At 43.9% G+C, this 25,705-nt stretch overlaps 1 protein-coding gene across 1 annotated transcript in view; it reads right to left on the bottom strand.

Moving 5' to 3' along the window:
- F13A1 (coagulation factor XIII A chain) overlaps positions 1-25,705 on the bottom strand; it is a 143,654-nt gene that overhangs the window by 61,628 nt on the left and 56,321 nt on the right. The window contains exons 5-7 of the mRNA XM_019986089.2: positions 19,965-20,083; positions 17,668-17,775; positions 1,537-1,711 (exon numbers count right to left, since the gene is read on the bottom strand). Of these exons, the coding sequence (XP_019841648.2) occupies positions 1,537-1,711; positions 17,668-17,775; positions 19,965-20,083 (402 nt within the window). The remainder of the gene's footprint in view (positions 1-1,536; positions 1,712-17,667; positions 17,776-19,964; positions 20,084-25,705) is intronic.

Here is a 25,705-nt window from a genome sequence, read left to right as displayed (position 1 = left end):
CCTAGAGAATCCCATGGACAGAGGAGCCTAGCGGGTTACAGTCCATGGGGTCGCAAAAGAGTCGAACATGACTTAGCGACTAAACAACAGCAACAATACGTGGATGGAAGTTGTTGACCATTTTATCTGTTTCTGAACCTAAAGATTCACACTGGGATAGTGAAACTGCAGGCGTCAAGGGGACGTGGGGAGTGCTTTGTGTTTTCCTGGGAACACTTCATCAGAGAGGCTGTCTCCGCCAAGCCCCTGGCACACAATCTTGCCTTGGGAACCATGGAGGAGGGGTCCTTCCTCCCAACTGTTAGCTTTCCTAAAGTTCAGGCTTCCATGGGGAACTCCACAGACCAGGCTTCCTAGGACACTGATACCTTGGCTCCACTGCCCTTCATTGCTCCCAGGAAATACATGTTCCTGTAGCTCTTAAGTATATGGGAATGGCTAAGAAAATAATCCTACTCAGTTTGATGCCATAGAGAAAAAAACATGCAACACAACACTTATGATTTCTTCCCACGTGGACCTCTGACTGACTCTCAGATGGTCACAACTTTGAGCTGAAACTGACAGTCTCCCTGATCATTTATAAAAAATTATTTCATCCTGGCTTCCAGCCTTCAGACTCTCCTTGATTTTTCTGATTAAAAACCATGCTAACTGGATAAAGCAGTCTTTATTAGTGAGTAAGTAGAAAGGACACTTTGACTTGAGTTTCATGTCTTTCTTGTAGGGTCTGGCAATGGCATGAGAATGATTATCATTACCAATGATGAAGACATACTGAAATAAATGTATTTTTTAAAAACTATTCACTGAATTAACAATAACATTGTCTGGGCCGGGACAGACAAATGCCATATTGGAAAATAATGCACGAGGTGGAAGAGAATGGTTCTGTTCCTGTGTGTTTTCCTCTACGGTTTGGATGTTGGGTAGATTAAAGGCAGGAGGGGATGCCAGGGAGTAAAGATCGTTCATTAAGTTCTGGTGTCTAATTGCTCAGGGGCATTGAGACTCATACATAAGAATTGAGATAAGCCCTCCTGCCACCCACCCTCCACAGCTAGGGTAAAAACTAAGTGGGCATATTTACAGAATTCTCAGGGATACACAGTAAGCAAATAAGCATATTTGTAAACCTTCTGAATAACAAATAAGTCTACATCTTATTATTTATTATTTTAAATTTTGCTAATTTAACCGTTTTTAAAATGTGGAGGTTACTAATTAAAAATTGTATATCCTTCCCCCACACCCTTTCCTGGCCCCAAGACTCTCCATTTTGCTGAGGGTTGAATGATGGATTATGTAGGAAATTGTCTCTCATTCTTTCTATAAAGGTTCTGCAGTCAAAGAGAAATTAGGAGCATACTGGCCCCGTACGATTTAACTATGCATTGACTATATCCCAGAGTAGCCATCCACAAATTCTATAGATCCAACAGAGATTGCTAGGTCCCTTCACCAGGTTATAGACTAAATGTCTTGAGGTGACATTTCCTTTACATTAAAAAAATGTTTACTCAACTGGATACTTACATGTATTAAAGACACCAGCAAAAACCCAGCACTGACCATAGCGGACTGGTTTCTGAGAACTCTTGTATTCTAGGAGGATGTCAACACTTCCGGTCCAAGCTGATGGGGGAACACCATAAGCGTAGACATTGTCCCAGGAGCCAGCAATGACACCTTCATCGTCCTTGGCATTGATCTAAATGAGACCATGACAGGTGAGAAGGAGCCAAAGTCCTTTAGAAGAGTCCTCTCCAGACTCTGACTCTGGGCGACCTAAGGCTTCCAGCGCCTTCTGTGTTCCTGCATGATGAAGAGTTCTACTTCTGTTCAGTTCACGGCTACTTATCAGGGAAAGTGGTGTGATGACTAAGTGTGTGAGGGTGAACCAGATGGCCAAGGCCGCCTCTTAAACAGCGTATGATTCTGGTGAGGTGGTGCTGAGTAGCAGGCAGGAAGAGTTATCGTGGCTTCTTAAGCACTTGGGCCCTTGGTCTGGGTGGAACTGTGCTGGAGAATGTGTGAGGAAAAGAGGAAGAAGACTTACAAAAGAAGATGGCTCAAGGAGGGATCTTGTCTTGATAGAAGGAAAGCTAAAAATTGACAAACGATGTTAGATGTTAGCATGGGGGCCCAAAGTCTGATGGTCTAATGAGGTTCGACTTTGATGATGAGTAGCTGACTCTAATAAATTGAAAAAATATGTAGGTGCTGTCATAGGAACCGTTCAGAGTTAACAAGAAATTAGATTCCCATGGGTACCTTGCAGAGCTTGTTTTTTTAAAAATTGCACGAACAGAAGTATTTCTTTATAATTGTTTAAGGTGATTATAAAATTTTGTTAACAGATATTTCCAGTTACATTAAGGACCTGGGGTATTATAGTTTAAATATAAGGGAGATGTAAGCAAAGAATGGCAAACTTGACTATTTGGGGGAAAATTGCTACACACTCAGACGACAGTCATTTGGTAGCTGCTGCTGCTCCTGCTGCTAAGTCGCTTCAGTCATGTCCGAGTGAGACCTCATGGGATTCTCCAGGCAAGAACACTGGAGTGGGTTGCCATTTCTTTCTCCAATGCATGAAAGTGAAAAGTGAAAGTGAAGTCGCTCAGCCGTGTCCGACCCTCAGCGACCCCATGCACTGCAGCCTTCCAGGCTCCTCCGTCCATGGGATTTTCCAGGCAAGAGCACTGGAGTGGGTGCCATTGCCTTCTCCACATTTGGTAGCAGGAGACCTCAAGTGCAGGGAAAAAAATGTTTTATGTTTAGATGATAAAACTGGGGCCAGGAATGAACAGTTTCAAGGCATCCTGTCAGTTTCTTGGGGGTCACTGCTGAATGTTAACGTCTCTTGCTGTAACTTGCATCATGTTTAATCACAGTCAGAGAATGTCTAGGTGGGGAGCACTAAGAGTTTTTCCAGAAACTGATGCCCCTTTAACAATGCTTGTATGTTGACATGACCATGGTTTATAGCCTTGCTCCTCAGTGTGTGGTCTATAGACCAGCAGCAGCGGTGTGCCAGGAGTCTATTGGAAATGCAGGCTCTCAGGCCCCTCCCCAGGCCTGTTGAATCAGAAACTGCAGTTTAACAAAATCCCCAGGTGATCCGTGTGCACGTGAGTTTGAGAAGCATAGGTTCAGATTATACTGATGAGACTTTAGTAAACAAAGTGGAACATGTGATTAAAGCAGGTGCATTCAGATTATGAAAATCATAGAAGAGATACTAAAATATGATGAGTTTTTATGTGTTCCTGGCCTTGCCAATTACCAGCTCAGCCTCAGCACTTCCCCAGACCACTTTCTTAGGCTTACTGAGTTTAGATTTATAAGCGTTTATTCCCCAATGGGTCATGAGCATATTGAGAACACAGATAAAAATCTATGCCTTTCTGACTTCTAACAAGTATTGGCAACGAGCAGGTGTTCAATAGTTGTGGAATAATCCGTTGTATATCCAACAAGCATGTAGGCATTGTGCATCTGAATAAGACTAAGATCTTCTCTGTGGAAGGAGATGGAAGAGGAACCCATCAAGCAGAAGGAAAGGTTCCTAATGCAGAAAGACGTCCAGGGAGAGTGGACTCCCAACAGAGGGAGTCATCAGCTTTCTTAGATTGGAGGGTGCTGGTGGCTGTGGTGAGCCGGGGAGAGAGAATGACATGAAAGCCAGGTCTTGAGAGGCTGAGGTTCAGCAAAGGTTATCTACATGGAAGAAAGAGTTTGGATAATTGCTTGGTACCATGAAGAACTATGACAAGTTCAGGGACCTGCAACAAGAATTATGTAAGTAGGCAATACTGGAGGAAGTAGAAAGCACTAGAAGAAAACGCTTAAGAAGTGCAAGCACACGCAACTTCTACTGTTTTTCCCTTTTGACTCTGTACCATTGGGTTAACGTGAAGGGAAATACCCGGCCACCGGACTCCTCGGTGGCTCAGTCAGTAAAGAATCTGCCTTCAGTGGAGGAGACCAGGGTTTGATCCCTGGGTCAGGAAGATCCCCTGGAAAGAAATAGCAATCCACTGCAGTATTCTTGCCTGGGAAATCCCATGGACAGCATATTTTAGAGGAGCCTGGTGGGCTACAGTCCATGGGACCACAGAAAGTTGGACAAACTAAGAGTCTAAACCGTCACAAATACCCAGTTAATTTGTTCAATATACAAAAAAATTGAGTCTTTAGACCCAACTAATTGCAAACTCATGCCTTTGACATTAACTTTGACTTTATCCTGTAAGTCCATGAAATGACTGGCATGCAGCAGCGTTTAGCTGACAACTTTGGTTCTATTCATGATCAATAACTCTCCTTGCAGTTGAATTGATTATCTAAATCTGCATCTATTATAGTGAAGCCTGAAGAGTGTTATGATGTAGCTTGATATTTGTAAGTGGATCCAGCTTTAACTCACATTACCAGTTATTTATCCTTATCATTAATAAATAGAATAGGGCAATGAATCTCAGAGGTAAAAGTTCCTAAACTAAGGTTCTGATGACTGACTTTCAAATAGCCATTAATTAAAAGTATTATTTATAGCCTATAGCTGAGACCAATCAGCCAAAGGGAAGAGAAAGAAAAGGAGCTCTCTCCTCTACAGTCCTTTTAATTGTTAATGCTGAGCTGTTCCCTCATTCTAGACAAATCACACTTCTCATTTATTAGCATTTGGCCAGATTAGCTACTGTTTTCTAATTAGGAAATTGATTTCTAGGGAGCCCAGATACTGAAAGAGATAAGTCTTAAGTGACATGTGTAAAGGGGTAAAGTCATGTTCTCCTCCTGAGACAACAAGATTGGCGTGGGGGGCAGGTCAAGGGCATGTTGGTCCCTCTTCCTGCCACAGCTGACTGTTGAAACCCTACCACGAGCTCAGAGTTGGACGAACGGCAGAATGAAATGTCTTGGTCCTGAATCACTGGTGGTCAAGGAGACAAGATGAGCCCAGAACTTTGGACATTATTCAGCCTCAGCAAGGGTTTACTAAATTGTCCTTTCATAATACCTACGATATTGGAAAAAATTTAAAAACCAGACCCTTCAAAAGTCACTATCAGCAGCCTCAGTGGCAGGACATAATTCAGGGACATTTCAAAAGCTGGTCCAAGAAAAGACGGAGGTTTAGAGGTGGACAGAGGGGCAGCATGGCTCAGCTTCAGCAGCAGGACTTCAGAAGCCTAACTGTCAAGTCAACAAAATCCTGAGACTATACATTTGCATTTCAAAATCTGGAAAGAAGCAAGCTGAATTAGAATGCAGATTTTTTTTTCCTTGTTCTGGTGGGATTCATGGAAATAATAGCTGTGTAGAAAGGGGTGGAAAAGGGTCTATAGCCCTAAAAAGGTAAGAGTCTGGGACTGCAGTGGGGAAATAATGGAAATCCGGAGTCATCCCCTCGTGGGAACGAGATCTGCCTCCAGGTAGGTGGAGTGGATTCTGGAATGAGACATTTAAAAGAATCCTCAAAGAAAGAGCAGAGACCAATAATGCCCTTTTCTGTTCCAATCTGTCTCAGGGTACAAAAGGGTAGAATGAAATACACTGGCCTCAAACACTCATTCAGAGGTGAAATCAAACTAGTCTTGGACTGGAGAGTCAAGATTTTATCTACAGTTATTAATTACAGCAAATAGAACACTTGAAGAAGAGTTTTGCAAGTATGATTTTTTTTTTGAATTTTTATCTTTAAATTTTTCTTGATTGTTTGAATTCTTTTTTAGAGAGCATTATTATCTTTTTAACCAAAAATTATAATAGACTTTTCATTAAAAAAAAAAACTGGAAGCAGATATGCCAATATGCTGTGCTCAATTCTTGCAATGCGAATACACATAATTGCTATTTTCTTCTTTAAACATGTTTAGAATTTTCTCAAATATTTACCTGAGAGGAGAGAATAGTTAAAATTCCTTTTGTGCCCAGCAGGGTGGGCTGCCTCTCTGAATTCAGGCTTAGGTCCATTGCATTTTGCATAATTACTATTTTTTCTGCTTCTTTTTAAATATGTAAAGGTATTTTCTTATCCTGTGAGCACATTTTATATGGCTTTGATAAGGTGACTTTTCTCTGTTATAAACCTATTATATTCTATTAAATTTCACTGTTGAAGTTATGTTCTCATAAAGGGTAAGATTTCTGTAATTCTTGCAGAATACCTGATTTTGCCTGTAATCATTTTTCGAAGACCATTGGATATAAATTTTGGACAACTTGAGCTAGTTTCAAAGGCAGAGAGTTAAATTTGGGAGGGAGAAGAGCTTTTCCTTGAAGAAGAACCCATGCAGCTTTTGTGAACAGCGCCCACGTACAGTCTGGTGAAGGTCAGTCTTAATTGTGGGAGGAGGTTGTACAGTGTGTGTCTAATTGCGTCCGTGACGCTCCAGGGTTCCAGTCACTTTGGAAAATGGACAGATTCTTATAAAGTGAAACATATACATGCCCTATGATTTAGACATGCCTGCTTTAACCGCTTATCTCAGAAATACAAAAATATACGTACACAAAGGGACTTGTACAAGAGTCTTCTTAATAGCTTAATTCACAACAGTCCCAAATTGGAAGCATCCCAAGTGTCCATCCGCAGGTGAATGGATGACAGATTGGGATATCGAGCTTGGTGAAACACTGCTCAGCAATACCAAGGAACAAGCTGAAGCATGTGTAAGAACAGATTGAGGAAAGAACACCAGCCCCAAGTAGTGCCTGGGGTATAAACCCATTATGCGAAGTTTAAGAACAGGCGAATCTAATCTATTCTAAGAAATCAGGATCCTTGTTGTTTCTGGGGATGTGGGTTGACTACAAGAGAGCACAAGGGAAATTTCTGGGCTGTTAGTAATGTCTAAATTTGGGTTGGGGTGGTGATTATCCGAATCAAAGCTCATTGAATTTTACATTTAATATCCATATGTTTCATTGCATGTAAATTTTAATTCAACAACAACGACATCAACAAACCACAGGAACTAACCCTAACCTCTGCTGTGAAGCACACAACCACAATTCAAATGTGCTTTGCTTTGTATATTTGACACAAGCTCTGACAGGAGCGGGGCTTCCCAGGTGGCTCAGTGGGTAAAGAATCCACCTGCAGTGCAGGAGATGCGGGTTCGATCCCTGGCTTGGGAAGATCCCCTGGAGAGGAGATGGCAACCCACTCCAGCATTCTTGCCTGGAGAACCCCATGGACAGAGGAGCCTGGCAGGCTACAGCCCATGGGGTCCCAAAGAGTCAGACACGACTAAAGTGACCGAGCACGCACGCACGCACTGACAGGAGTGGGTAATGAGACTCATTTTTCATGAAAATCATTACAACTAGAGATTATTAATCTTGTCTTCCTTAGTAACTAAGGATCCTTATTTGGTCCAAACGTATTTTACTAATTGACAATCATGAGAGAATAACAAAAGGTGGACCGAGAGAGACAGAGATACTGAGATTTTAAGCTGTCCAAGCACTGCTTCTTTTTCATTGCTTGTCCACTGCTACGCGGTGCAGGGCTGGTATGCAGAACAGGCCTCCCGAAGTGTCTGAACGAAAGCGTGGATGGATGAACGAATGGGTGCATGGATGGATGAGCGGGAAAGGGAAAGAGTAGAGCAGGAAGCAGATGGGAAAGGATGTCAAGAGACAGGAGAGGGGAAGGAGGGAGGGCAGGAAGGGATGCAGAGTGCGTGCCCTGAGAGGGCCTGTCCAAAGCGGGATGCTGGCTTTGCCGCACTTCTGTTCGCCCCTCCAGGGGGTGTCTGTCCCAAGAGACCAGAGCAGCCCCCACTGCAGAGCTCGGAAGGGCCGCTGAAAAGTGTCCCTGTGTTTCAGAAACAGCCGATGTGATTACAAAATAGATGCAGCGTTGAGACCTCATTCCAGGAAGCAATTCAGGGAAAGCAGACATTTAGATTGACTGTGATCATCACATTCGAGAGATGGCTTATAATAAATGTCTGTTTTTCTCCCAAAATATGGGGAGCCCGGGCATAAGAAATGCAACCTTAATAACGGAGAGACCAAGCTGTTTGCGGACAAATGGAAACTTCATTACATTGCTGGCTTTTATCATAGGAGGGAAAAAAAATGATGTCTGAACAGTTCATTGTCTCATCAACCTCCTCCACCCCAGGCTAAGAGCGAAGGACTGAAAAAGACAGGACTTGTAAAAGGATGGCATCTGTATCCAGGGAGCTCACGTGACGCAGGCAGAGGACAGGCAGAGGACAGACACAGGGGCGTGCAGCGGCGTCTGTGGAGGGGTGCGGTCCGGGACCCCGAGATCCTTTCGTTTGACCGGCGACCTTGGACAAGTCATCTGACGTCCTGCTACTCCTGCTCTTTGCTGCACATCGCTTACTTACAAAATGGATACGATTTCTCAAAACTGGCTATGAAAACAATTTCTGTTAGGGAAATTCAAATTTTCTACTGGCTTCCAGTATATTTGTCAATTGTTTCAAGTTCTTCCATAAACAGAAATGTAAATCCTTGGTGAATGCGTGCACGCTCAGTTGTGTCCCACTCTTTTCGACTCCACGGACTGTAGCCCCCCAGGCTCCTCTGTCCATGGGATTTCCCAGACAAGACTGCTGAAGTCGGTAGCCATGCCCTCCTCCAGAGGCTCTTCCCCACCCAGGACTGAACCTTTATTTCCTACATGGCAGACACATTTTTTACCCGCTGAGCCACCCGGGAAGCCCTTGAATGACGTGGCATTATGCTTAGTTTGAAAGGTGCTGGACGTGGTCTTGACTCAGTACTCCCCCGTTCATCACTTGGATGCCCTTGGCTATTCCTGAACCACAGGCAGGCCTCCTGCGCTCGTGGGTACCTTGAATCCAACTTTAAGAGTTAAATAAACCCTGACTAGAGTTAGTATTTCACCCTGTTGGACTACAATCAGGTTTTTCATGAATCCTAGCTGGTAGATTCTCCAAAGCTGCCGCCCTCGGGAGCTCCTGGTTGAGCTGTGTCGCCACTGGAAAGGTCGCCGAGTCACCCGAGGCCTCTAGCTCTTCCTGCTCTCCCTGAATGAGGAGCCCCGTTCTTGGCATCCCCGGGCACGAATGGCAGAGAGAGAAAACAACACTTTAAGAAAACAGATAGGGTCAGAGCTCCAGAAACTCTGGATCAGAGCAGAAATCCATTGAGAATCCTACATCTGGTAATGGTCACCAGCCTGGAAATTTTAACTTAGGCATCTGCAAGACTCTGCGGGTGTGTGAGACATTGCCGTCCTTCTCAACACCAAAGGGAGCTGTATCCTGACCTTTACAAAGGTGGTACCGGGTCTAATGGGAATGGTGCCACTCCCATTAGAAGTTTTGATTGGCAGTTAGATAAACCTCTGACACAAGAATGGGGAAACAAGTTATTTTTAATAATCCTGGTGGGGTTTTTTTTTTGATAGATGAAATTTTTCCAAATATAAGATTCATATGGGGAAATGTGAAGAAGCTCCTCAAGGGGAAATGGCTGAGGACAAGGACCCTGGAACACCCCAGTCCTCAGATTTCTCCAGGACAGTTCACACCAAGAAAAGGATTTTAGCTGCTTATAAACCAAAGGAGCAGTTATATAGTGCTTTAACATTTTAATTTTTTTAAATAAAACTTTTAGGGAGCTGCACTGTGGCTGGCCTATATATATATATGACCAGGGACTAGACTTCATGTATTTACTTGTGATTCGAAAGTTCATTTGAGGTAGCTGCATGGAATTCCCGACCCAAGTGAATTTGTAAATGTGGTCTGAATACTTGAGATAGTTTGCTGCATGAAGAGGTTTGCTGAATGTGAAGCTTTCCATGAGATGGCCGAGCAAACAACTGGGGAAGAATTAAGCAGGGTTTTGCAGTAGCTTTCTGTGGAGCTGCTGAGCAAAATATCAAAGTAGTAATGTTGTGACTGTCTTTTTCATGCTTGGAAGGGGAAAAAAAGAAAAAAACTGTCGAAGTACTGGGACAAGATGAAGAGGAAGAAAGATGGACAGAGTGAAAAGTAGCTTTATTTACAGTTTATCTGTGAGACCACGTAAGCTTGGGGATCAGAAGCCCTGAAGTCCATTTCGTCTCCAAGGCCTACAGTCATTTATCTTGTGTTGGGCTCTGGGAAACTCCAGGACCTACTCCACTTGTGGTCAGTTTGATTTAGTAGCTGGGGTTCAAGATATTTTTTTTATAACACTAAAGAGTATACTGAACATCGATTGGCTAAAAAAAAAAAAGTCCAATCTTGAGTTAGTTCCCAAAAGGCACAGCTAGAATAAGGTATTAATGGGGATTAATGATGGCATTGTGGTTCAATATTAGCAAAAGTCCAGGGTCAAAAATAAATGTGTACACCTCAAGGGAAGCAGGCAAGTCCAGGCTGGCAACAGTGCAAAGACTGGAATTTAAAAATACCTAACTAGTATATTGATACTTTTTCTTCTCTCTCCTTCCAGATTTTCCTCTTAATGTCACCTTTAAAAAAAAAAAATTGCAATTGAATCAAGTAAGTCCCCAGAGAAGAAAGTTTCCTTCTAACTACGTTTTCCTGCAGTGCTTTTGGTGATGGCTATTTGGGTATAATTCCCACCATGAAAAAAGGGTTTTTATGAATAATCACGTGGCTTATCATTGCTATGGGTCTTGGTTAATCATTCTGCCTTTTCACTCTATGTCCCAACACTTGTCAGGATACTGCTTTGTGCTGGGAAAACTGTGAGCAAAGCTTCAGGGGTTTGCTTTCTCCTACAACCCTATGCTTATTTCATCAGAGACTTTGGTATACTCTGTTGACAAGTTCTTCTTTCAAGTCTGTCTCTTCTATTAGACTGTTAGCTCTGTGGAGGCAGAAACTATTTTGTTTACAATTGTAATTAGACTTAAGGTGATGCTAGTGGTAAAGAACCCGCCTGCTAATGCAGGAGATGACATAAGAGACACTGATTTGATCCTTGGGTTTGGGAAGATCCCCTGGAAGAGGAAATGACAACTCACTCCAGTGTTCTTGCCTGGAAAATCCCATGGACAGGGGCGCCTGGTGGGCTACAGTCCATAGAGTCGCAAAGAGTTGGACACGACGAAACAACTTAGCATGCATGGAATCTGAATACATGGAATCTGGACGCAGGTCAAGAAGCAACAGTTAGAACTGGACATGGAACAACAGACTGGTTCTAAGTCCAGAAAGGAGTACATCAAGGCTATATATTGTCACACTGCTTATTTAACTTATATGCAGGGTACATCATGAGAAACGCTGGGCTGGAAGAAGCACAAGCTAGAATCAAGATTGCCAGGAGAAATATCAATAACCTCAGATATGCAGATGACACCACCCTTATGGCAGACAGCAGAGAAGAAAAGAGCCTCTTGATGAAAGTCAAAGAGCAAAGTGAAAAAGTTGGCTTAAAACTCAACATTCAGAAAACTAAGACCATGGAATCTGGTCCCATCACTTCATGGCAAATAGATGGGGAAACAATGGAAAAAGTGACAGACTTTATTTTCTTGGGCTCCAAAATCACTGCAGATGGTGATTGCAGCCATGAAATTAAAAGACGCTTACTCCTTGGAAGAAAAGCTATGACCAACCTAGACAGCATATTAAAAAGCAGAGACATTACTTTGCCAACAAAGGTTCGTCTAGTCAAGGCTATGGTTTTTCCAGTGGTCATGTATGGATGTGAGAGTTGGACTGTGAAGAAAGCTGAGCACCGAAGAATTGATGCTTTTGAACTGTGGTGTTGGAGAAGACTCTTGAGAGTCCTTTGGACAACAAGGAGATCCAATCAGTCCATCCTAAAGGAAATCAGTCCTGAGTATTCATTGGAAGGACTGATGCTAAAACTGAAACTCTAATACTTTGGCTGCCTGACACAAAGAACCAACTCATTTGAAAAGACCATGATGCTGGGAAAGATTAAAGGCAGGAGGAGAAGGGGACAACAGAGGATGAGATGGTTGGATGGCATCACCGACTCAATGGACATGAGTTTAAACTGTGGGAGTTGGTGATGGACAGGGAAGCCTGGCGTGCTGTAGTCCACGGGGTCACAAAGAGTTGGACAAGACTGAGTGACTGAACTGAACCGAAATGAACCTAGACTGGAGATTCTCAATAAATATTTGTTGAATGAATGAGTTCATATTGAGTGCTTTCCCACCATCAACATCTTTACAGCAATTACTGCTCCCATCACCGAACCACAGCACCACCATCATCCCTGTTATCAGCATCACCACCGTCATGGCATCACAACCACCTGTGCCACCATCAAACCGCGTTTGGTGCCTAGTCTTCTTCGGGAACTCTTTCCCAGGGGCTCAATGCCTCTGGCTATTTGGGATTCTCTGATTTATGCCTATCTTCACTTATCCCTTACTTCAAACTTCACCTCTTCCAGAACCCATTCCCTTGGGCCCTTCTTTTCTAGGAGATAGCTACATAACTTGATGTAGGAATTGTGTTATCAGTGTGAGTGTGCTGGTGCTCACCCCCTAAGGTCTAATATGACTTGAGCGCAAGGACAATATCTAACTCCGTTTCAGCCACTTACTGGCCATGTGACCTTGAATGACATCATTTCCAAGGGCCTTCACTCCTTTACCTACAAGACCCCCGGAGAGTCCTCCAGATCTCACGTACTGGTTCTATGTGCATTTTGACACAGATCTCCTGTTAATAAGTCTCAGCTCAAAGGAGCAAACCCGCGAGGACTTCCACGGGGAATAAGTGAGCAGTGTCTGCAAGCATGGTGGCCACGGCTGGGGCAGCGCGCCTCCCTGGAGAGCTCTGCCCATAGCTGCTATCAGATCCAGTCACTCATGGGGCAGAAACAGGCAGGCCCAGGGCCCACCCAGCAGTTAAGGAGCAGGCTATTTTCCTTTCCCCCAGGACCCTGCAGTTCTCGTCACGAGGCGCGGCATACCTGTTTTGATAATCTGACCCGGGCTCAGATTCCATCTCAGGCCGTGTGTGGGTGCTAAGTCGCTTCAATCATTTCCAACTCTTTGCAAAGTTATGGAGTGTATCCTGCCAGGCTCCTCTGTCCATGGGATTCTCTAGACAAGGGTACTGGAGTGGGTTGCCATTTCCTTCTCCAGGGTCTTCTTTCTGACCCAGTGATCGAACCCAGGTCTCCTGCATTGCAGGCAGACTCTTTGCCATTTGAGCTGTCTTTAGGTTGGCCATGTCAGGTTACTTCTCAGTAATTCAGGGCCAAGGATGGAATACTTTATTAGTGGGCGTGAGCAAAATAAGTTTTCGGATGGCACAAAACATTCTTCTAAAATTTTGCTGGCACATCTCCTGGCTATTGTCTTGGTGGGGACGGTCACATCAGATACGAGGTGGAAAGCAAACAGCCAGTGAGCAAGGTGATTTAAAGGAGGAAGTGTAATTTGGGGCAAGTCTCTTCTGTTTTCCCCTAATCTCTTAAAAACAATTTCCTCCCTTGAATCAATCTGCAGTGTAGCTTTGGTAAAATGCCCCACTCAGTAGTTAGAAAAGCCTAAATAAAAGTTCACTTATGTAAGGTTACAGATCTCAGGACCAATCCCCAGACGATGAGATCACAGGAGTTTTAAACTTTCTTTCTCCTGGGTAAACCCAGTAGCCCAAGGCTGTCCAGATTGTCATAAACTTTTCCGATTTTCACATCAAAGTGGAGTAACAGCAACTCAAAATAAGAACCAAATAAGATACGGAATGTATAAAGGAGAAAAAATAGAAGAAAAAGGAACACTGTTTTGAAGAAGAAAAGGATGTTCTTGCTGCCACCGGGAATAACAAATGTGATCTGAGGACAGAGACAGAATTCCATTTTAAAGATGAGGTGAGGCCTGCAGAGGTTGAGGACTGGGCCCCGGGTCACACAGGAAGTGGGAGGAAGGGTCAGAACCGAGAGGCCCGATGTGACCTGGGCCAGGCTCCCCCGGGGATGCTGTCTCCACCTTCTCTTCAGCAGAGAAAGGAAACGCACAGGTTTTGAACAAGGTCGGAAGGTAGATCATCCACGCAGGCCAGAAGAAAAGGCTGTGATCATTGCACAGGCAGGGAGACTGAGCCTCGGAGGGGCTTGGGGCCGTGACTTAGACCTCAGAGGCCATTTGGAAATATCAAAAGACCTTCTTGGTTGTCACAACTGGTGAGTTGATATCTCTGGGGTAGAAGCCAGGGATGCTCCTAAACGTCCTCTGGTGTGTAGGGCAGCCCCCACGACAAGGAACCACCAAGGGGGACTTCCTTGGTGGTCCAGTGGCTAAGACTCCCAGCTCCCAGTGCAGGGGGCCTGGGTTCGATCCCTGGTCAGGGAACTAGATCCTATATGTCATAGCTAAAAGACCCAAAGTGCCATGACAAAGGTCCAAGATCCTGCATGCCTCAGCTAAGACTTGGCACAGACAAATAAATATTTTTAAAAAGAACCATCCAAGGTAATAAATACTAGGCAATAAAGATTTTTATCTGGGCACTGTACAGCCAGACTGACACCGTCATTATCATCATCATTGTTAGAAAGACCAAAGTTATTTATTATCTGTGCTTAGATCGCACTGAGCACCCATCTTCTTTCCGCAGATTCCTGGCTCGTCTTCAGTGCCAGCCTTGGCCGTGACCACAGGGAGCAAATCTGTCTCTGGGGCCCCCGTCATCTGTTCTTGCCTCTACCCTCCTCAGGGGCCCAGCCAGCACCGGGCCGCTCATCCACTCTGTCCTGGCAACGGCTGACCCCAGGAAATTTCTGCCTGCCATCACTTTCATATTGGCATGAACTGTGGCCCGTGTGTTATCCCTCCCAGAGCGTTTGCATGTCATGATGCATCTGGTTCCAGAATGTGTTTCCTATAAAAAGAATTCCCTGCCTCTGACCAGGCTGGCGAGAGGGTTGAGAAGTTTGAAAGTGACCACACACAGCTCCCTCTGTTCTTCCGGTGGACGGGACCAACTCCCTAGAAAACATCTGCTCAGAAACGGGCCCATCTGCTCGGACCCAGGGTTCTGGCTAAACTCAAGCAATTTCACAACACTTTCTTTCTGAGCTCCCTAAATATGTCTTCTCATATTTTAAGGCAAATCTTTACTGAGAAATTTGAGGTGGTTTTGTTTTATTTATTTTTCTTTCGGTCTTTGCCTGACTTCCCTCAGCAATTTCATGATAGATTTCCAGGACTTGTGAACAGGAGAGGAGCTCCCAGAGTAACCAGAAAACAATTGATTTCTTGGGAAAGTTTCATGTTTTTTGTTGATTTTTAGAGGCTCAATGCTTTAATTTCTAAAATCACTAGAACTGAATGGATTTTGGAGCTCTTCTAAGGATTAAAGGAGATAGTAGATGTAAAACGATTTTGAAAACTATCAAACATCCGTTTTGTGGATGTAAACAATGGTGGCGGTGAAGAAAAAGATACTGCCTAGAGTGGGGGGAGGGTGTTCTCCCCTAACACCCAAGGCCTCCCCCTCCAGAAAGAAAACCAAACCAAACCCCCAAATAGATCCTGCCTAGTTCTGTATCTTGTAAGTGGGTTATAGATCTTCAAAATCAGAACTTCATCGGCCTTTTATGATTAGTAACATTGCAAGGCAGTTTGCATTAGGATAGAGGTGCTTCGTTCAAGACTCAGCTTTCACTTGGCCAGGTGCCACCATAGGAAGTACCGGGTTCATCGCTTCCTGTTCACCTCCCGCTCGCTTTGCTTGTGTTAGGCAGTGATCTCTACACTCGTAAAAATACACATGATGTGTGAGTAAGCTCGGGCTGGTGAGCATCATTTCAGAGTGCTTAAGGAATTCATTTATATCCAACCACTGCCAGTAACTGCTTCCTTTCTCACTGCAAAACTGTCAGGGTAACTTCAAAGAAGGAAAAGGGGTTCTTATCTGTGAATCAGGAAAAACAGTGACCGAAGGTCTCATGTATGTTGTTATAAATAGTATTAAAAAGAAATTCCTGAATTCTTTAGAATTCATTGTCTTTCCACTTGCATATTTTATGTCACAGACAAAACTAACAACAACAAAAATAACTGCCTTTAGATGTTCGTTTTTATCTTTCTTTCCTCTTTAAGTTCCACTTTTCTTAAATTTACACATAGCCTAGTTATTAATTTAACAATCTTTGTTCTTAAGTGCTAACCAGAAATTGCATTTCCTATTATTTTCAATCTAATATTTTTATAAAATTGATATTTGATTTTATTTCACTCAAATCAGACTCAAAGATAGCAGTCTTTCAGAGAGATATTTTAAAAAATAAAACTTGAGGGAATTGGGGGCCTGCCCTGGTGGCTCAGTGGTTAAGATCTTGCCTTCCAGGGCAAGGGGTGTGGGTTTAGTCCTCGGTCGCGGAGCTGAGATCTCATGGCCACAAAACAAAAACATAAACCAGAAGCAATATACTAACAAATTCAATGAAGACTTTAAAAATGGTCCACATAAAAAAAGTCTTTAAAGAAGAACTTAAGAAAATTGGTAGCAAAAGGAGTATTTTTTGCTTAGTCTTTGATTGAATGAAGTAGCAACAGCACTAAGCTTGGTGTTTTTTTCAGGAATGTTCTGCTTATATTTGGGCTTCCCAGGTAGCTCAGTGGGTGCAGGAAACACAGGAGATGCAAGTTCGATCCTGGGTCGGGAAGATCCCCTGGGAGAGGGCATGGCAACCCACTCCAGTATTCCTGCCTGGAGAATCCCATGGACAGAGGAGCCTGACGGGCTATAGTCCGTAGTGTCGCAGAGTCGGACAGGACTGAAGCGACTGAGCACATGTGCACACGCTGCTTGTGTCTGACACGTGTGACTCGCTTTCATGCACCACGGGCAGGATCTGTGTGTCCCACACGTCAGTACAGTCCAGGGCTGCCCAGGACCTAGACAACACGTTTAATCCGCGCCCACCCCGGACTCCCAGCCTCCTGGCCCATGAGAGTAGTGTCTCCTCCCTCAGGAAGCGGTTCCAGTGCAGGGTCTGTGTGTTCTCAAAGATGCTTCAGGATCTCCTGCCGAGACCAGCAAGGAAGATGGAAAATGCCAAGGTCTGGAGTCAGCGGACCTGGGATTCAGCTGAGGACTGAGGCTTCGTCACTGCCCAACTGTCAGCACACCACTTTCTAACTTGCAAAATGGCGTGAGTGACGCCAGCCCTTCCCCCATCTCATGTGTTTACTCTGAAGAATCAACACCCATTTCATAAACTGTCAATACACAGTCCTGTGGTGAGGTATCGCTGGAGTAGAATAGCGTTAGTCATTTATTTCTTCACTCTTACTGTGGGTGTGAATGGAGATAAATTAGGCTTTACAGTGTGTGTGTGTGTGTGTGTGTGTGTTTTGCTGTTCCTTGGTGTTTGATCAATTGATTGATTGATCAATTGATTACAGTTACTGACATTTCATCATGGTCCCTCTCACTCCCCAGGCCAAGATGCTTAAGAATAAGCGGGCTGTACTATCATGTCACCTATTAGCATTTGTCTGAAGCCAAAACCACATACAGTACTGAGACAAGAATTTAGTTTCATGGCACATGACAAGCTCGGGGAATTACAGACTCTTCCAAGGGAAACTTTATTGAGTGTAAGTCACCGTTTCAACAGCTCTTTCTGAACTGACACCCAGATGGAGGCAAATGACATATCTAGTTGATTTAAGCCATCAGTAGTTGTTCTTACCATGGCAGACCCAACACGGCTGACTTTGATGGGATTCCCTCTGCCGGAAAGGTCCATATTCGCTTTGTCCATCACAAACAGGCAAGCGTCAAGGATGCTATCCTCAAACTATTTGGGGGAAAAAAAATGAGAAACTACTTAACGTCCAATCTGCAAATAAGACATTCTCTGCCAAAAAATAAAATGAGACCACAGCCTAATGTTTAGAAATGTGTATTTCCTGTATGGAAATCACTCATGATCTTTAGCGTGAAATATTTAAGGTGGAAGGAAAGAGACAGCTTCTTTCATCTTTCAGTAAAATGGATAAGAACTTAAAAGCTAGCTAGAACTATAAATAGAACTACTCGCGAGCTGCTGTGCTCAAGGATCATGAACTGGGACTTCCCTGGCAATCCAGTGAGTAAGACTCCATGCTTCCAGTGTAAAGGGTGCAAGTTCAACCCCTGTTAGGAACTAAGATCTCACATGCCAGGCCACGGGGCCAAAAAAAAAAGGGCAAATAGAATCAAGAACTGGCTTGATGTTCTTTAGAAAATTGTAGGGTTCATTGTAGGGTTAATTCAGAGGATCTCTCCTATATCTTGGTTCTTGGGATATCAGGCAGTGGGATGAACCATTCACTGGGATGAACCATAGTCAGGCCAGAGTCTCGAGACCTCAAAAGTAACATGAGTGTTTGTGCGTCTCAGAAATAAACGGCTCCCAGGTCCAGCTCTGGGAGGCATTTAGGTCTGCAGCGCGTGCACCAGGCAAAGCTGGAGACCTCACGCAGTGAGCCTCTGCCTACGGTTCCCTCTCTCCTGAGACGAGGGGGCCTCCAGGGTCAGAGAGGTCAGGAAGGTTTAGAGAAAGATTATACTATCAAGTCTGGTAGTCGGTTCAATTTGCTTAGAAACACAGAACACCAGAATTTTCCAAAAAAGGAGCAAAGACAAAAATAGTTTTTTAAAATGGTGAAATTGGAAGATGATACCCATACTGCACCTCACTGTACAGGAAATTTCCCTGAATGCAGAAACCTTGTATGTTATCCAGCCAAGTGGTCAGGACAGACACCACTGTCTTAATGGCTGATTACATGTAATTCTCGATTAAAATCCAATTAGAATACCAACTCTGGGTGTATCCTAAACCGACGTGATGGCTGCAGGCATGGGTAATCGCACTAGCTCTCCAGGTACGTAAAGAACTCATTACTCCGGTTCCTGTGAGGCAGCGTCTTTCAGCTGTGTCTGTGGGGCGTGACAGCGGTCACCAGGAATGGTAAAGACATCGTCAGAGACCTAGTTACACTGCCTCATTGCAAACTACTGGCTTGGCTGGTTGATTGGGCTGAAATACCCAACTTGATGGACTCGAATGAGAGCAGAGGTGAGTGGCGAGTGTGCTCCGGGGCGTCTGTCCGTGCTGGCTAAGGGCCCCCATCATGCTTGGCACCCTTTCCCAGGCCTCCTTGCTACCCAACTGTATGAGTTTTTGTTCCTTGTTAGCTCTCTCTCTCTGTTGTCACACTGGGGGTGTAAATAGAATCATATCTAAAGGTTAGGAATTACTAGGGACCTAAGGCGAGGACATCAGACAATAAGTGATGGTCACGGGTTGTATGTCACTCAGGAAGTGGAGGGCTTGGAACTGGGGAGCCAGGCAAGGATCCAAAAACCGGGGAAGAACATTGATCCTTAGCCCGGTGGGACATCAGAAATGCAGGTGGGCAAAGCTGAACAGTGGGTGTGTGATTCTCAAGAGTTAGTTAGAACCAACCAGGATGGAGAGCCTGCTCAGGTGGCATTAGTGGCATAGAACCAGTCTGCCTAAGCAGGAGACATAGGAGACACGGGTTTGATCCTGGGATCAGGAGAATCCCCTGGAGTAGCAAATGGCAGCTCAGTATTCTTGCCTGGAGGAGCCTGGTGGGCTACAGTCCATGGGGTCACGAAGAGAAGGACGTGACTGAGCACAGCACAACAGCAGCAGGAAAGCAGGTCGGATACCAGAATCCGAGCTCATGGAATTTCACTGTTCTGAAGTGCCAAAGCACTTCTCACTGGAATGCCATGCCAACCACACAGGCTCCGATCTCTGTAACATTGTAATAACCGGAAATATGTGATTTCAGCTGATAAATTAGGCAGGTGCCCTTCTAAGTCTGCACCCAGGCTGTCTTAGAGCCTCAGATCCTGAAAAGCAGGAAATTGTGCTTGTCCAGCATTGACATACACCACCCTGCAGTGATACGCAGGACTGAAAGCATGAGTAAAGATGTCCTTGACAATGACAAATGTTGCGTGGCTCACCTGACCGTAGCTCCAGCTTCTGCTCTTGATGTCGTTGAAGTCTCCATAAAAAATAACCCCGATGTCATTCAGGACGCACTCTTCTCTTTCTTTTTCATTTTCCAGGTACACAGCATCCTCTGCATTGGAATTTAAACATAATGACTATTAACCAAACCAGAACGTTTCTATACACTTGAAACTTTATTCTGATCATAAATTGCAATTACTCAACCAAATGGGAAAAAGTCTTTTAAAGGCAGCTCATTTCACAATATGTAATTTTAACAATGGTGAACAGAAGTGGCCAAGATCAGTCTGTAAATGATGACATTTGTCATCAAAAAGCTGACAAGTTTTGGCTCTCTAAGTTCCAAGTAGCACAATTAAATTGATAAGTCTCATGAAACATTTTAGGATTCTGGTGCCTCAGTAGTTTCAGAATCAGAATTCTATAATGCAGATAAAAATCTGTAACACGGATCAAAAAACTAATTTCCAAAGTATTAACGTTAAAAGAACTAGAGATGATTTTATAACAAGTCTGGGGCACATTAGCAGGCTGGAGCCTCATGGGTCATGCCTGGTTTGTGGCCCACTGGGGAGAAGAGGGAGGCTGGGCGTTGTCTCCTTTCAAGGAACAATTTTGGTGTGTGTGTTCGTGTTGGTAAGAGTGTGTCCAACTGGCCTCTCTGATCGTCTTCCTCCATTGCAAGGACTTTTCTTATTTTTTAAAAAAACAATTAGTTTGTTGATTTTTGGCTCTGTTGGGTCTCCACTGCTGTGTGGGCTTCTCTCTAGTTGTAGAGAGCGGGTGCTTCTCTCTAGATGTGATCGGAGGGCTTCTCAGTGCGGTGGCTTCTCTTGTCATGCCTCCCCGGGCTCTAGGGCACAGGCTTAATAGCTGCGGCTCCTGGCCTTAGCTGCTCAGCAGCAAGTGGATTCCTCCCGGATCAAGGATCGAGCCTACGTCTCCTGCATTGGCAGGCAGAGTCTTTACCGCTGAGCCACCAGGACGCCCACAGGGACTCTTCTTGCCTGCGGCTCTAATCTCAGGAAAACCTTGCTCCCCATCTGCCTGCTGAGGCACCAGTCTGGTACTTACTCCCAGGCCAGGCATGAAAGCAGCAAAAGCGTCTTTAACGCACACGGGACCGCACACGGGACCGCACACGGGACCGCACAGGTCTAAGTCCCACTCAGGTCAGCGTGCAGCCTTGGCAATGGTCAGTTTCAGTTCTGAGCGGGGACGTGCTCATCACATTTCTCTGGCCCAGGTCGTCCTTGCCATTCTGCTACTTTATCAGGGATCATTCCTTCCCATTTCCTGGTAAGGCTTTTGACCATCCCTCTGGAGTTGTTGCTCAGTTGCTCAGTCGTGTCTGACTCTCTCTGACCCCATGGAGCACAGCACGCCAGGCTTCCCTGTTCTCACTATTTCCCGGAGTTTGCTTAAACTCAGGTCCATTGAGTCGGTGATGCCATCCAATCACCTAATCCTCTGTTGACCCCTTCACCTCCTGCCTTCAAACCTTCCCAGCATCAGGGTCTTTTCCAATGAGTCAGCTCTTTGCATCGATGGCCAAGGTATTGGAGCTTCAGCTTCAGTGTCAGTCCTTCCAATGAATATTCAAGGTTGCACACTAGAATCATTCAGGTAGATTTAAAAACTGTAGATTCCTGAGTTGAACTCTAGATCAATCGGATCAAAATCTCTGGGAGCGGGAGTGAGATCCAGGCATCAGGGTTTTAAAAAGTGAATTAATTAACTAACGAGTTAATTTTAAGCTCTCCAGTGAGTCTGATATGCAGCCACAGTTGAGAACAAATGTCCCAGCCCCCTGATGTTCACAGAATGGTGGAAAGGCCAGCAGCGTCAGCACCACCTGGAACCTTGTGAGGAAGGCAGTTTCAGGCCCCAGCTCAGACCCAGTCAGAATCTGCATATTAACGAGGGCACCAGGGACCTGTGTATATATTAAACTTTGCCCAGTGCTGCTCCATCCGACCAGCTTGGATCCGCATTCTGGGCCGTATTATAGCTTTGATCAAATCTTCTGGAGATTTCATGGTCTGGTCTGTACTCCAGCACTTTCTTGTAACTTCCTTTCTGTTCTTTGCCTCTTGGTTACCTTTGCCTGGTTTCGTGCAACTGTTAATACACGCGTGCACTGACACACGCATACACACATTTACATATTTACTACTGTCCAACAAACTGCACACATTTAAAGTATATAACTTCACAACCAAAATAATAAACATATGCACGTGTGTGTGCTAAGTCCCTTCAGTTGTGTCTGACTCTTTGTTATCCAATGGACCATAGCTGTCCAGGCTCCTCTGTCCAAGGGATTTTCCAGGCAAGAATACTGGAGTGGGTTGCCATGCCCTTCTCCAGGGGATCTTCCCAATCCAGGGATTGAAACACTGTCTCTTATGTCTCCTGCATCGGCAGGTGGGTTCTTTACCACTAGCAGCGCCTGGGAAGCCCAACAAACACATATGTCACCCAGAAGTTTCCTTGTTCCTCTCTGTAATTCTTCCCTCCCAGTCCTGTCTCAGGCCTCCCACCCTCCCAGGGAACCGTAACTCTGCTTTCTGTCACTCTAAGGTATCAGAGTATCAATAGAATCAATCAGATTCTATTGATCTATTAAATCGCAGATCTTTCCTTTTTCTCTTTGGGACTCAAGAGAAAGAAGAACTTATTGAATAAATAAATTCAATAAGGTCTTTCCTGGTGGTTCAGTGGTAAAGAATCCACCTGCCAATGCAGAAGACGGTTTCAATCCCTGAGTTGGGAAGATACCCTGGAGGAGGAAATAGCAACCCTCTCTAGTATTCTTGCCTGAAAAATCCCATGGACAGAGGAGCCTGGAGGGCTATAGTTCATGGGGTCACAAAGAGATACGACTTAGTGACTAGATGGCAGCAGCAAATTTAATTTAAAAAAAGCATATTAAATAAGTCTTTAAACAGCATAATTTATTCATTTATAGCTTGCCAGGATAAATGAAAAGAACTTCCATCTTAAAATACTATGGGGAACCTATTATGTCAATGTAGATATTTTGTAAAATGACCTTTAAACTGTAAATTGACACGTGTTTGGTCAGGTTGTGTCAAGTTTAATTTGCTTTTTTTTTTCCTCTTTTTTCATCTGAAAACTACTTTAGCAATAATTAATTCCATGATTACCACATTCTGCCATTAAAGGATGTTTGTTAGTACCCTAACACCGCAGAAATCTTGATGAGTATGAACTCATTCTATCCATCCTTGTCAATTAAGCTGTTTCTTTCTTGACAAATAAACCCTTTGATACTTTCAGCCAGAAATAAGTCTCAGAACTATTTCTGAGTACAGTTTGTATGAAATAGAAGATGTTTAGATTTGGTAACGACTTTCCCAAGCTGACCTCTCTCGAGCAAGATACCTTTTCAGTGCGTTTGTTTTGTTAGACGACACTTTTCCTGAGACAGTTTTGTAACACACATTTTTTTGAATTTTTGTCATTTGAAAAAGTTGTAGTGCAGCTGGTCTGCAATTAAGTCACAAATTTAAAGCTATTGCTGCCTTTGTAAGTCAAAATATAGGTGATTTTGTCCTGGTATATTGTCATCCCATCTGCTACTGGACCTAGAATCCCATGGATCTTCCAGCTACCATTCATTTCTTCACAGTCCACAAAAGAAGAATAGGAACTTCAGTGAATGCATCTATTAATCTTGTTGGGAGGTGAAACTCATTCCACCAGAATTATTTTCTAATTTTTCACTAAAATGATTGATACAGATTGAAGACAAATCACTCTGAAATTGGAAGACATTCCCACTTAAGGCTCCAAAGTGCCCTACTCAGCTGAGTTTCAGGTTACTACTCATAATTTTATTCACTCATTGGAGAATTTGATTCATTTAAATGTTGGGAGATGGCCATTTTAAACTACTGTTGAATATCTCTGTTTTGGGAAGTTACAGAAAGAAAATAAGAAAGAATATATATGAAGGGAGAGGCTGGTTATTTTTCCCATACACTTGTGCTTTTGATAAATTAATTTTTGCATTCACTGCTTCCCCGGTGGCTCAGACTGTAAAGAATCTGCCTGCTATGCAAGAGACCTGGGTTCGATTCCTGAGTTGGGAAGATCCGCTGGAGAAGGGAATGGCTCCCCATTCTAGTATACTTGCCTGGAGAATCCCATAGACAGAGGAGCCTGGCGGGCTACAAAGAGTCAGCCATGACTGAGCGAATAACACTATGATTTTTCACCAGCAAACATTATTATTAACAGATTTTCCTATTTCCACTGCCTTTGCAATACTTTGAAGTGTTTTAAACAGGGTGTACTATAATAATCAAAAACTTAAATCCATTATAAGAAAATATCAAATAAAAGGATCTTAGCAAAAAAAAAATAGAGAGAGCATAAAAACTCATGATGCATTTTCTCACAATTTTTCAGTCTTTTCTCACTGAAAAGAACTAGAAAAAACAACCAATGTAATAGCAGCAAGTGCCCTTGAGCCTGATTATGATCTCTGAGTACCATTCTCCTCCTTTCCCCTCCCATTAAAAGGTATCTGGGCTCCTTGAGAAAAATGATCAGAGGTCTGGGTCAGGAAATGTACAAGCCTAGACTGAAGTGCTTCTTCCTGCCAGAAAACAAGAAGGCTGTTCAAGATTCTAGGCCTCATGACAAAGAAATCAGAAATCAACTTAAAGAAACTCCCACTGGACAAGAATGGGACTACTAAAATACCAAAAATAATGGTCACTGCAAAAGATTAGGACACATGAAATATTTTAATATTTGTAGTTTCAAGGTGATTTAAAAAAATGTATTGGTGGTACTACAAATCAACCCATTATTCTAAGAACTTAGAAATAAGGAAAGAGCCACGTATCTAGACTTGCTTATATGAATACTACCTCAAGGCACCGAAATCACTGATGCTAATAAATGCAAAATGAGTGGGAGATGAGACTATCACCATTTTGCAATCCCTAATAAATTTTTGGATCTAGGCTAAAACCATTTTTAAAAGGCTAATGGGGAATTCCATAATGGATGCATGAGAGTGATAACCCTGATCCCACTGGTAAATCTGAACATCACAAAAAATCAACAAGCAGACACTGAGTTTCCTGAGAGGATGAATGCGCCAGGAAGCACACAGCATCTGACTTAAGAAGTAGATGCTTCTTCAGTGCTCTCTCCACGCCTGCTCCAAAGAAAAAGGAAATGATTCACTTATAGATGAATCTGAATGGGTCTCCAGTCATGTCTGACTCTTTGCAACCCCATGGCCAGAATACTGGAGTGGGTAGCCTTTTCCTTCTCCAGGGGATCCTCCCAACCCAGGGATCGAACCCAGGTCTCCCACATTGCAGGCAGATTCTTTACTGTTTGAGCCACCAGGGAAGCCTCTAAGTAGAACTAACAGCTTAACAGAAAATACAGGGGTTAGAGAAACATGATACCCCTGCAAATATTTGCTATCTTTCGTCTTTTTGGTGATGGCCATTCTAACAGCTGTGAGATAATATCTCATTATGGTTTTAATTTGCATATTTGTAATGACTGTGGTGGTGGTGGTTTAGTTGCTAAGTCGTGTCCTATTCTTTTGCGACCCCATGGACTGCAGCCCACCAGGCTCCTCTGTCCATGGGATTTCCCAGCAAGAAAATTGGAGTTGGTGGCCATCTGCTCCTCCAGGGGATCTTCCCCATCCAGGGGTTGAACTGGTGTCTCCTGC

Source organism: Bos indicus, chromosome 23, assembly GCF_029378745.1.
Source record: "Bos indicus isolate NIAB-ARS_2022 breed Sahiwal x Tharparkar chromosome 23, NIAB-ARS_B.indTharparkar_mat_pri_1.0, whole genome shotgun sequence".
NCBI lineage: Eukaryota > Metazoa > Chordata > Mammalia > Artiodactyla > Bovidae > Bos > Bos indicus.
This window is presented reverse-complemented; position numbering and strand designations above follow the sequence as displayed.